Source organism: Chiloscyllium plagiosum, chromosome 42, assembly GCF_004010195.1.
Source record: "Chiloscyllium plagiosum isolate BGI_BamShark_2017 chromosome 42, ASM401019v2, whole genome shotgun sequence".
NCBI lineage: Eukaryota > Metazoa > Chordata > Chondrichthyes > Orectolobiformes > Hemiscylliidae > Chiloscyllium > Chiloscyllium plagiosum.
Genome location: NC_057751.1, coordinates 12,869,440 through 12,883,154, shown reverse-complemented (window position 1 = coordinate 12,883,154; position 13,715 = coordinate 12,869,440). Strand labels below are relative to the sequence as shown.

At 42.4% G+C, this 13,715-nt stretch overlaps 1 protein-coding gene across 5 annotated transcripts in view; it reads right to left on the bottom strand.

The window, feature by feature from the left end:
* zgc:110329 (uncharacterized protein LOC550500 homolog) overlaps window positions 1-13,715 on the bottom strand; it is a 171,675-nt gene that overhangs the window by 136,738 nt on the left and 21,222 nt on the right. For 4 of the 5 annotated variants that reach the window (XM_043681488.1, XM_043681489.1, XM_043681487.1 and 1 more), the window contains one exon: window positions 8,179-8,364. In XM_043681488.1, the coding sequence (XP_043537423.1) occupies window positions 8,179-8,364 (186 nt within the window). Of the gene's footprint in view, window positions 1-8,178; window positions 8,398-13,715 lie in introns of all 5 variants that reach the window. The other variant, XM_043681490.1, reaches the window with a different exon arrangement.

Here is a 13,715-nt window from a genome sequence, read left to right as displayed (position 1 = left end):
AGTAGGGATATCATGTCGTCTCACTACTCAGAAAAGGAACAGAGCGAGCGCTCAAAGGTGAAAAGTGTCTCCGATAATGTTAAGGAAGAGAAAAAAAGAGAAGATAAGATCCATGGAAGGTGAACACAGACCAAGAGTCATCAGTGTTCGGGATGGTTCTGCCGCTGGCTGGGTCTACACACATTATTAGGAAAGCATACAGGTGTTTTGAGCAACAATATCTCTGGACAATCGGACCTTACAAAGTATCGAAGCTCAGTCTGACATCTTGAGATCAATGCAATAAAGCAAATCCACTTCTCTAGATAAATACAGCATGGTGTTGTCATCAGTAACTATCCCAGGAAGGATCATTACAAACAACAGAAGAGAGACTTGCTTTTCTGTTATAACCTTCACAATCTTGGGACATCACAAAATCCTTGACAAAAATACTTTGAATTGTAATCACTGCCATCATGCAGAAAATACAGCAGCAATTGTATTCACAGCAAGGGCCCAACTAGTGAGAATTTGATCATGGTTAGGTTGTTTACAATGAGATTCACTGAGAAGGAACGATTAGTCAAGACACCAGGAAATATTTGCCTTCAGAAAGGTGCCATGTGATCTTTACTTATCATATTTTGTTCACAGGAAAGATTTGGGATAAAAGAACAACAACAAACAGGTTTAAATGTGCTGTGCCATTGCCCTCTGTTAAGTGTAAGGTGACATCAGGACTTCAGCAACATATTTCTTTCACTATTTGAGAGGTCACCAGAACAAGGTGAGAAGGATAAAATGTGATTTATTCTGTACACAAGGGTAAAACGAACCCTCTTCTTGCTGGTTCGTGCAGTGTTATCCTTTTGGGATGTGTCTCTTCATTGCCATTTGTTCTGATCAAGGAGCATAAAGGAACTCAACCTTAGGAATTTTAAAGATTTCAGTACTACTGAGAAAAGACACATTTTGTCAAAGTTTATTATCTTGCACTCATCAGGACAATTTGGAAGAAATAACAAAGTTAAGGGAAAACAACATGTGTATGATTGGTTGACTTCGATTGTTAGAGGTGTTGAAATGGAGAAATGCACCAGTTAATGGTCACTGACAATTAACTGTCAAGATTTTGTTTAGATTTTAAAACAGGCGGGTTGACTCTGGTGAAGATATTGCCCGGAAAAGTTAATCAGAGAATGGCTCTCAGGTATCATGTTGAGTTGAAACAGGTGGTCTGTGTATACGTGTTCTTCCTGCCTACTGTGTATCATATGTGTAGCTTCCAGCACATGTAATTATACCATAATGTATGTCAGCATGGTGACTGTCAGCATGAATCTTTGTGTACTTTGGATTATTTGGAGTATTGGACAAATGTTGTTCAATCTTGCAATCACATCTAATGTTGCACACTGTGTTGTGAGTTTTACAGTTGCAGGCTGGTTGGTCAACACCTTACTTGATGTAAACTGTTGAAGGGATGTGCATTTGGTATGATCCGTCAGACATTGGGAGGAATAGTCTGGATACCACAGCAGCACACCAGCTTTGAAATTCTTTACCATGGAACAGGTAGCTACAGAGCTAGTTTTAAAATTCTCATCTGTGTTTTCAAAAGCTTTCCTGAACTTGCCTCCTTCCTTACCTTTGTAAACTTCACCAGACCTCCAACCCTCCCTGTTCTCTGCACTCCTCTAACTCTGGACACTTTCAGATCTGATATGAATCACTTCAGCATTGGTGGCCATACCTTCAACAACTCAGGCCCTCAGCTCTGAATCCCTTGTTTCACAGGTCCAGCTCTTTAATTGCTCCCTTAGGATATATCTTAAAATCAATCTCTTTGACCCAAATTTCTACCTTAATTCATAACTCTACACAAGGCTGAGAGGAAAATTTTGTTTGTTAGTGATTCTGTGGAATGCCTCAGGCTGTTTTATTGCATTTGTGGTCCTACATAAATGCCATTTGTAGTTTTGTTTTGGAGAGAAGACGATTATAGTGCTCTTCTGGAACAGCAGTATAGAAAAGGCCAGTCTGAATGGTTTATTTCTATTAGTTCACAAAGCCTCCAGGCATTTTTTTCAGGCTGTTTGAATTTTCATGAGGCAGCTTCTTTCGATGAAAGACAAAATACTGTGATTACTGGAAATCTGAAACACACGAGAGAATGCTGGAGAAACTCAGCATATCTTGCAGCATCTGTGGAGAGAGAAACAAAGTCAACGTTTTGAGTGTTGTGTGCCTCTTCTTCAGAACTGAAAGGTCTTGGAAAATAAGTTATTCTTTCTACTTAGTAGAGTGTATGGTATAGAGGTCCAGAAGACAAAGGGGTTGTTAGTACTGGAGAAAGGCAGGAAGGATGTATAGAGGGTATAAATTAAGCTATGAAAGGGAGAAAATGGGTCCATTTTAATAAGTGTAATAGAAACAAAATATAAGCACAGCACATCTGTGGGGGAAGCAGGGAAGGAGGGAATGTAAGAAAAATGGAGAACAGACAAAATGCGGTCCGTTTCTGAAGTTGTTGAGTTCAATGTTGAGACCTTGACTTTGCTGCCACATTCCGAATGAAGCACACAAGCTCAAGGAACAACTCCTCATTTTCCACTGAAACATTCAGGGGAGGCAATGGCCCAGTGGTATTAACCTGGAGGCCCTGGCAATGGTCTGGGAACCATGGCAGATGGTGGACTTTGAAGTTAATAAAAAAAAACTGGATTTAAGAGACTAATGATGGCCATGAAACTTTCGTCAAAAGTTGGAAAACCCCATCTGGTTCGCTGATGACATTTTAGGGAAGGAAACTTTCATCCTTACCTGGTCAGGCCTACCTGTGACTTCATAACCGTAGCAATGTTTGACTCTTAAATGCTATCTCGGCAATTAGGGATGGGCAATATATGTTGGCCTGGCTATTGATGCCCACATCCAATGAATAAAAAGAACTCTATAGCCTTGATATATCACTTGATTGAGGCAGCTTTGGAATTCCCTCTCTTATTGAATTTGATCTCAGCCAGGTTGGCAATATGGGCACAACAAGCAGTCTCAGTTGGCCCTGAGTTGAATCAGGTGAGACTCCTGCTCCCAACACTTGTTTGAGGTCAGCAGAAGCATTATAATCTCATTCCTGAATATTCTCTTGACATTGAAGTTTTCTGATCAGCAATGAAAGGGGGCAGCATGGTGGCTCAGTGGTTAGTACTGCTGCCTCACAGCACCAGGGACCCGGGTTTGATCCCAGCCTCAGGCAACTGTTTGTGTGGAATTTGTATGTTCTCCCCGTGTGTGCGTGGGTTTCCTCTGGGTGCTCCAGTTTCCTCCTCAATCCAAAGAAGTGCAGTTTGAGTGAATTGGCCAGGCTCAATTACCCATAATGTTCAGGGGTGTGTAGGTTGGGTGCATTAGTCCGGCGGAGGTCGGGTAGTTGAGGAGGTGGGTCTGGGTCAGTTGTGGTCTTGCTTGACCGAGGGGCCTGTTTCCACATTGGAACAATTCTAATTCTATCACCTGAAGCAGCTAAGAAAGGGCAATTTGTAGCAAGGACTGGCCACACTGAGACCCATTCCATTTCCATGACAGGGCTATCACAGTTAGGAAGATCAGCTCTTGTGGAACATCACAAATAATTTAGATTGTTCAATGCATCAAAAATAATTAAACACAGACTGGCAGGAAATTAGAATAACTGTTTCTGAAAGGTTTTTTAATGCACAAAAGCATAAGGGGTCTTCACCTGTACTTATTTCAATAAAATGAATAGTCTGCTTCAACATTCACCCATCCTCTCCAACCACCCTCAAGGGCAGAGAAGCTGGCCTCGTGCCAACATGTAAATGGAAATACAGAAAATACTATCTGCCAGGCTATTGTTGGAGTGTAAAGGGCACACTGGAGGTGGGATGTAGGCCTTGTTCCATCCTGTGAGCGTACAATGAAGAGACAAGAGCTGTAATTAACCTTGGCAGACTCATCTGCCGAGTGCATTGCAAACACATAAACATGCCTTTGAATTGCCGAGGTACAAAGATAAAAAAAATCCTGCAAGAAGCTATTCAAAAGAAAACAGAAAATATCCTCGATGGCAAGCAGTATGTGATTGACAAGGTACTTTCAAATTAAAAGGAGCCCACACAATACCTGACGTGCTGTTTGTACTGCTACCAATGAGATCCTTCCAGTGTGCTGGAGACAGTTAACCCACAATAGGACAACCAAACTCAGTCATCTCTTATGCATTAACCTTCTCAACTACTGCATTTGAAACCTTTTTTACCTCCAGCGACTGGCCAAACGTGACCCCTTTTAAAGTACTGCCCATAAATGCCTGTGAAGTGAGTTTTCATTTCCTTTTAGAGTGATAGTGTCATACAGCACGGAAATAGACCCTTTAGTCCAACCAGTCCATGTCAATCATAACCATAAACTAAACTAATCCCACGTGCCTGCGCTTGGCGCATATCCCTTCAAATATTTCTCATTCATGCATTTATCCAAATGTCTTTTAAGTGTTGTAACTGTACTTGCAACCATCACTTCCTCTATAAAAACAATTGTCCCTCATGTCTTTTTTAAGATCTTTCTCCACTCACCTTAAAATATGCCGTCTAGTCTTGAAGTCCCCCACCATGAGAAACTGACACCTGCCATTCACCTTATCTGTACCTGTCATGATTGTGTAAGGTCACACCTCAGCCTCCTATGCTCCAGTGAAAGAAATCCCAGCCTATCCATATAACTCAAACCCTCCATTCCCAGCAACATCCTGGTACCTCTCTTTTGAACCCTCTCTCCAGTTTAATAATATCCATCCTATAACAAGGTGACCAGAACTGGACAGGAGTCCAGAAGAGGCCTCACCAAATTATGTACAATCTCAATGTAACATTCCAAGTCCTACAGTCAAAGGTCTGAACAATGAAGATTATTGATTGATTGATCACTTTGAAAGTGACTTGTGATATTACTGTACTGAACCTTTCACAATACCAGTGGATGTTTACAGACTCCTTCCATATCTATTTTAGTCCTCTCCAGGAGTTTGAAACCCACCTTGCAGTAAAATACTTCAACTCTTCAACCTGGAATTTTGATTGTGCAACATCAAGAAGGCCGATTCCTCCGCTAGTCAGGGTGAAGATCTTGAACTGCTTCTCATCTCTTTCTCTCAGCTCCTAACCACTATCTTCGAAACTCCCTTTCACTACTTGCTCCCTCCCCCCAATCACTCCCTTGTAACTCCTTCCTCAATCCTGGGCTGGAATCTTCCTTTTGACAGACTAAGTTAGGAGGCTGGACAAGAACATTCTCGCTTAGGGGCAAGTTGGGTTTCTTGTAGCAAACATAAGCAGCTCAGCTTAGTAAGCACACAGGCACAGGTAAATCTCTTCGCTTGGTGTCGGCTCAGCCACTGATTCATAGAGTCCAAGGTCAGGGCCCCATCTATAAAGGATCCTGCAATTGATTGCCTGTGAGCCAGGAGACTCTGTCAGCACCATTCTCCAGAACCTGGAAGAAAGAGGCTGCTGCCAACAATGTCTCAGACCTGCTCATGGTTTACCTGTGGCATGGCCTCATGGTTCAGCAATACTTCACTGCAGACTCTCCTCCAGGCCATTAGGGAAAGATATTAGGTGTTCTTTCCTCGAGAGGGCAGCAGGAGGTCTGGACGGAGGAGGCAGCACAGGTCAGTGGCACTGAGACCCAATGAGGAACCTGGCTCTCGTGACCCAACAAGCTTTTTACCATCTCCATCACGACTATACTCAATAAACACCAGCATCCAAGGAATGGAAAACCTAGAGGGGCCTTGATGTTTCTGAGGACAGCATGAAACAGACTGATATGCTCGAACAAGAAGGAAGATGTGCTGAAAATTTTTAAAGACATAGGGATAGATAAATCTCCTGGTCCAGACACGATATACCTTAACTTACGACAGGAAGTGATGGAAGAGATTGTTGCACCTTTGACGATGATCTTTGTGTCTCCACTGTCCACTGATCTAGTGCCAGATGATCGGAGGGTGGTAAATGCTATTCACTTGTTCAGGAAAGGGAATAGGAATAATCATGGGAATTATAGACCAGTCAGTCTTACATCTGTGTTGGCAAGTATTGAAGAGAATTGTGAGAAGCAGGATTTATGATTACTTGGAAAACCATAGTTTGATTAGAGAAAGTCAGCATAGCTTTGTGAGGGGCAGGTCATGCCTCACAAATCTTATTGAATTCTTTGAGGATGTGACAAAAAACATTGATGAAGGTACAGCAATGGATGTGGTGGAAATATATTTTAGCAAAGTATTTGATAAGGTTCTCCATGGTAGGCTCATTGTGAAAGTAAAGAGGCATGGTTGTCTGGATACAGAAATGGCTGGCCTGTAGAAGACAGAGAGTGGTAGTAGATGGAAAATATTCAGCCTGGAGCTTGGTGACCAGTGATGTTTTGCAAGGATTGGTTCTGGGACCTCTGCACTTTGTGATTTTTGTAAATGACTTGGATGAGGAAGTGGATGGGCGGGTTAGTAAGCTTGCTGGTGATACAAAGCTGGTGGATTTGTGGATAGTGTGGAGGGCTGTTGTAGGTTGCAACGGGACATTGACAGGATGCAGAACTGGGCTGAGAAGTGGCAAATGGAGTTCAACCTGGAAGTCATTCATTTTGGAAGGTCAATTTTGAATGCAGAATACAGGGTTAAAGGCAGAATTCTTGGCAGTGTGGAGGAACAGAGGGATCTTGGGATCCATTTTAATAGATCACTCAAAGTTGCCACCCAAGTTAATAGGATTGTTAAGAAGGCGTGTGGTTTGTTGTGTTTCGTTAGCTGGGGGATTGAGTTTAAGAGCATAAGGTTATGTTGCAGCTCTATAGAGCCCTGGTTAGACCACTCTTAGAGTATTGTGTTCAGTTCTGGTCACCGCATTATAGGAAGGATATGGAAGCTTTAGAGAGGGTGCAGAGGAGATTTACCAGGATACTTGTCTTATGAAGAAAGGTTGGGGGATCTAGAGCTTTTCTCATTGGAGCGAACAAGGATGAGAGATGATTTGACAAAGGTGTACAAGATGATGAAAGGGATAGATGGAGTGGATAGCCAGAGACTTTTCCCCAGGACAGAAATGGCTATCACAAGGGGGCTTAATTTTAAAGTAACTGGAGGAAGGTTTTGGGGAGATATCAGAGGCAGATTCTTTACACAGAGAGTCGTGGGTGCGAGGACTGCACTGCCAGATACATTAGGGACATTTAAGTGACCTTTGGATAGGCACATGGAAGTTAGTACAATGAAGGGTATGCAGGTTAGTTTGATCTTAGAGTAGGCTGAAAAGTCGGCCCAGCACTGAGGGCTGAAGGGCCTGTACTGAGCTGTACTGTTTTATGTTCTAAAATGCATGCTAAACAGCTCTGAGTTTCTCTGGGGGTTTGTCTGTAAGTCCACTGAGGATATTACTTTTTATTTCCTGGAGAGTACAGGGAAATCTTGGTGCCTTCTTCCCCTTGTACCTTTCCCAGTCACACTGCATCCCTTGGCCAAGCTCCTTACCATGGTTGGACAACTTGCATGCACCATGGCCCACTGGACTCCTCCCATCGAAGCAATGATATGGCCTTAGCGAACACACCATCCAGAGGCCAAAGCAGCAAATACTCACCAGAGTGAGCAACAGCATAATGAGCCCACATGCCACCTATTCTACAGTGATGTTTCTGAGGCCTCTATTTGTCACTTGTTGATAATGTGATTGGGACGGTGAATGTATTTCTGCCAAGCTGTCTTTTTCACGAGCATTTACATGCAGAATGCCTATCAGGAAAACCGACTCACATTTCCAGTGCAAAGAGCTCAAATTAAAAAAAAATGTCATCCCTTTATTGGAATAATGAATTTGCCTACCACTGCGATAGAGAGCTTCCAAACACCTTTCTTCCCAATACTCTAGCTCCCTTGTCGATCCCTCACTCCTTACCTCTCTAGCTTCTCCACACTCCTGGTCATATCATTGGCTCAATCCTCATATTCCACTCTCGCCTGCAGGAACCACCTGAGAGCCACTGGAAGGAAATGTAAAAGTTCCAGGCTTTCTGGCAAGCTTCCTGGAGAAAGCCAGCAAATGTTGGTACCTTCTTCTCTGTACCTTTCCAACTCATGTCCTCAAAAAGCATTTAGGTTACGAACAAACAGCTCACCACTTTCAGCAGCAGTCGGTTGTCTCGCAGAGCTCCAATCATGCCAGCAAAGGAGACGGTGAACATGCCCAGACCCAGCAGTAACAGGATGATGGCTGGGGCAATAAAGAAGCCATCCATTGTCTTGTTCCGCTGTCTTTCCACTTCTGCGTAAATACCGATACACAAGATGAGTAGTCCCAGCAGCTGCAAACACATCAAACATCACGGCAATGGTTACTGGAGAAAAAAAACTAAAATTAATTCAAACTGGCTTCAGTGGAGGAATTTGGCAGCAGAGGCATGCAAATACTGGAGGTGTTGCTCTTGAGAACTTGCAGGGTTGCACCACACTGGGCCTTTCACTACTAGCAGTACAAAAGATGCTGAAAGGACAAGGGAACTTCCCCAGTTTTCAGCACACTGACAAGCCCCTCACATCCAACACTCTGGGCTGACCCATGTCATACTCACTCGATATAATTCTCAGGTGAAGTCAGGTGGAGCTTGGTACAAAGTAGAAAACCAAAGAACCTGAGGCTCGATTACGTCTCTGGCCTCATGATAGTAGGTACATGAGGACTGGCAAGCAGAACACAGAAAGTCTTAGAACAACAACAGCAATTCTGGGGATCAAGAGTAGAACATAGAACATAGAACAATACAGTGCAGAACAGGCCCTTCAGCCCTCGATGTTGCACCTACCTGTGAACTAATCTAAGCCCATACCCCTACACTATCCCATCATCATCCATGTGCTTATCCAAGGATTGTTTAAATCTCACTAATGTGGCTGAGCTAACTACGTTGGCTGGCAGCGCATTCCACGCCCTTACCATTCTCTGACTAAAGAACCTGCCTCTGACATCTGTCTTAAATCTATCACCCCTCAATTTGTAGCTATGCCCCCTAAACTTCTTTTGTTGCCAAATTAGATACTTGCCTTGACTTTAAACTGAAATTATCCAGGACATGCAGCCCTAATTTAGATGAAGACAGATGGGCTGGTTCCAACATCTCATCCAAAAAGTAGCACTTCTCAATCCCTAAGAATTACCTCAGTAACTTTGTCTATGTGGTTGAATATGATGCGGAGTCCTCCAGTTACCTGCTCTACAGCAACAATTTCTCCTTATTTATTTTGTCAATGGTTCATGGTTTTGTTTATGGTTTTGAATGCCTCTATTAAAATCCTCTTCACCTTCTCTGTTCAGGAATCAACCTTTCTAACATAGAAAGTAAGAATGTTACCATTTGCACCAACAGTATAGGTGTTTCCTCACTGGCTTGAAATGTTAACTCTATATTCCTTTGTCCCTAGATGGTGAGAGATCTATTGATTTTTTTAAGGCATTCTCTCTTTCTTTGTGTCCAATTTTCAGTCCTCAGCCTTTATCTTGAAGCTACATGTGATACTGGAGGCCTTGAGTAAATGGAATTTTCAAACAACATTGAAAACCCCTGCTTGAGAAGCTCAGAAAAAAAGGATAGGAGAAGTATTCTTTCGGTCTTCATCTATTTAATTCGAGGAAAGTGATTTATAACGCACAATTTCAAGGCTGCGAGGAGGCGCTGGCATCTAACCTGCTCTGACATTCATAAATACTTCCCCTTTAACATCACACAGCATCAAAATCAAGGAAAGCATTGAGTCAACAGGTGGTCAATAATGCAGTAAATCTCACAGCCCATACAGAGAACTACACAGGAAGTACAACACAGAACCAGATCATTCTCACCAACTGGCCCATAGCTCCACACCAAAGTCTTATCACTCCACTCCATTTCACATCAGCAGCAGCATCTTCTTTTCCTTTCTCCTCACAAATTTCACCAGATTCCTGTTAAATCAATTTGTGTCATTCCCTCTACTACTCCACAGTGTAACGAATTGCACATTCTAACCTCTCTCAGGGTATGAATGTTTCTCCCTGAATTCCCTATTGGTCTCGTCCACCTGTGGAACCATTTTTCACTTGTTCACCTAAATTTATTAAGCTTTCTCAGGTCTTGCCTAAACTCTTGCTTATCTGCAGGGAAAAATAAACGCTTTTCCTGAAAGACATAACCCCTCATTTCTGATATCATCCTTCAAACCTCTTTTGCACCTTTCCAACACTTCTACTGCCTTCTGGTGATGCTTATAGTAGTTTAAACAGTGATGTTATCCCAAGCACACTGAGATCAGCTCCCTAGAATTCATACTACTTATTCCAACTACTCACTGGTTCTACCTTGAACCCAGCTCCTCACAGTTCAGAACACCTGACTGGACCTGAGACTCAACTCTTCAAACAGAACTATTTGTTGAAGCTTCTGAATAAAAGGACAGTTCAGTGATACAAAATGCTGCAACTTCATCACACTGACAGAAACTGGTGATAAACAGACAAACACCATGGGGCTGGCCCTGCATTTCCAAACACAAAGGATTTACTTTCAAGCTGAACACCGTGGTGGGTGACAATGGGATTGAGTGATGTGTTTGGCTGCTGTTTGCCTTTAAAAGAGAGTCAGTTCAGATGGAGTGTGAAAACAGTGTTGCTCCTGACTCTGTTGTTTTCCTGACTGGAAGATTAAATAAGCAGAAATCCATCGTGGTGCTGGAAGTGTCAGAAGTGAAGTCTGACAGGACAGGTGAAAAGCTAAGTGGCTATGGAATGTTGGTGAAAAAAATAAAAAATATCTGGATGTTCAACGAAGAATTCCTGTAAAACATGCAACATAGTGCAGTGAGTCGAACTATCTCCAGACAGCTCAATTGTGGACAATCAGTCACCATTACAGAACACCTCTTGCAAATGCTTCACAATGCATAAATCGTCTGAGACGATGCTTCACATTTCATTTAACAAGAGCCATTAGAGTTTTTTGGCATCGGATTCATTTTGTTCAAATTTTACTCGGCAATTCTAACGCTCATTAAGAGTCATTTGTGTGGAGTGAAGAAGAAATGGGCCTGATTAGTTCTGAACTCATTGCTAAACTTACAGATCTCGAAACTAAGATATAAAAACTATTCTGTTACAAGCAAATCAGAACTAACAAATGCCAATCTGCAGAGAGGATTCTCTGGGCAAGTCTCATTTACACTGCTTTCAAGCTGGATAATTGCAGACGACACTGTGACCTTTCTCTGTTTTGCTCTATATGTTTCCAATTATTGCTATCATTTTTCCATTTAATTGTGTTTTTCTCATTTTCTCCCATCTGCTGGAGGTGTGAAGTCTTGCTGGGCACTGGTTCTATTCTTTCTTGACAGTCTCCATACCTCACCCTGAGTGAATTTTGATAGCATGATTAAAGTTAAAAATCACACAACACCAGGTTATAGTCTGACAGGTTTATCTGGAAGCACTAGCTTTCAGAGCGCTGTTCCTTCGACAGATGGACAACCACCTGGTGAAGGAGCAGCACTCCAAAAGCTTGTGCTTCCAAATAAACCTTTTGGACTATAAACCTGATGTTGTGTGATTTTTAGCTTCATCCACCCCAGTCCAACACCAGCACCTCAAAATCATTGATAAAGAGTTTTTCTTTAAATGCAAGCAAATACATTCCCATCTTGCTCCTTTACCTACTATGGATCTTTGCAGGAGACTCAGAACAGAAACATGGACTGTCCTTTTCCCTTTCTAAAATCAACAATTCAATTTGTTTATCCATTCTTCTTGTGGTTAGTAACTCTTAGTGCAGCACGATGGCTCAGTGGTTAGCACTGCTGCCTCTCAGCACCAGGGACCTGGGCTCGCTACCAGCCTGGGCACTGTGTGTGGAGTTTGCACATTCTCCCCATGTCTGCATGGATTTCATCTGGGTGCTCTGGTTTCCTCCCACAGTCCAAAGATGCTAAATTGTACATAGTGTCCAAGGATAAATATGTTAGGTGAACTGGCCATGAGGGAGGTAGGTATGGGTGGGATGCTCTTCACAGGATCAGTGTAGACTTGATGGGCTGAATGGCCTGTTTCCACACTGTCAGGATTCTATGAGGAAGTAGAGGGGTTTTTTTGTTTAGCTTAAACCTTTTGAACACTGGTATTAAACAGCTGGTTAGTAGAGTCACAACTTTTCCTTTCAAAGAGTTCTGGTTCAGTTTACGAATTCAATATTTCTAACCCACTGCTTGCTTGTGCCCCATGATATTAACACAGCCAGTCCTCAGCCCTTCATTGATGTATAACCATGACTTGATGGCAGTCTGCATTGCTCTTGCCAGGCATGCAACTTGATCAATTGGTAAACACTGGTGATTTAGTGACGGCGAATGACAGAAAAACAAAACCATGACCTGTTCCTGAATTCATTTGGTCTCAGGCATCCTAGCCAGACCCTGCTAGATGATATCAAGCCACTGATCAATATTGTAAACTGTCCTGTGAAATCGTTGAAAGGAACCTTTCTTCTTGGGACTTCTAGGTTCTGGCAAGATTTCTTGATATTGGCTGGAGGTGCAGGAAAATTGGAAAGACTACAAGGAAGCAAGTAATATATGCTTCAGGCAAAAATAAAGTCAAATCAGATTCTGCTATGAAGAAAATGCCTCAAGCAAGAGTGGTAAGAATCTATGTGAGTGGACCAATGCTGAACCATAAACTGATGAGAGTGGAGATACATTCATCTATAGAATTCCAAATATGCTGTTGGGAACACTTTCTGCAATCAATTAAAAAATACTTTTCCCAGAGGATGTTCAAGCATAATGGATTTTTCACAGCAAACCTCCACTTTGAAGGAAAGCAGAAACCAGACAGATAAGGAAAGCTCCTCAAGGAGACATTGATATTGAGAAACAATCAAATGAATAAACACATCTTGTTAGCACTGTGAAGAAGCAATGAAGATTGAAATTGTATTTCCCCAGGCGCTCTGCAGACTGTAATTATTTCTGCTATAAAGAAGGGAAGAGGCTGAACTGCTGTCAGGACACCTCAGCAGAGCTTTCTACTCACTGTGGTCTGTGAGATGAAAGGGAATCCTTTTCACAAAGTGATAAACTTATGCTCCAAATGTGATATCAAAGTGACAGGTGATACACACCCCTGCCAGTTCAAATAAAAATAGAGAACGTCAGAACCAATCTCCAGTGTCCAACGTAAAATGCTTGTCATTCTGTTCCAATCCTCCATGGTCTTGTTGCTTATCTTTTATTCCTGTCCAGTTCTGTAAACTTTCACAATCTGTGTTCTCGATCAATTCCAGCCTCTTGACCATCCCTGACCTCTTTGATTAGGCACAAAACAGACATGGTTAGCTTGAAGGGTGTCCCCAAATTTAGTGGTTTGTTAACATCTTCATGATTATTGTTTCAGTCAGAGCCTAAGCTATTGCCGAGGTGGGGTTTCCAACACAGTTTCCAGTGGAATTCCAGGAGCCGAGTAAGAACAAATCAAAATGAATTTCCGACATGGAGATAGTGGGGACTGTCGATGCTGAAAGTCAGAGTCAATAAAACATGAAGCTGGAAAGGTACAGCAGGTCGGGCAGCATCGGAGGACCAGGAAAATTGACATTTTGAGTTGGGACCCTTCAGAATTTCTATTTGCTGTCTTTGCTGT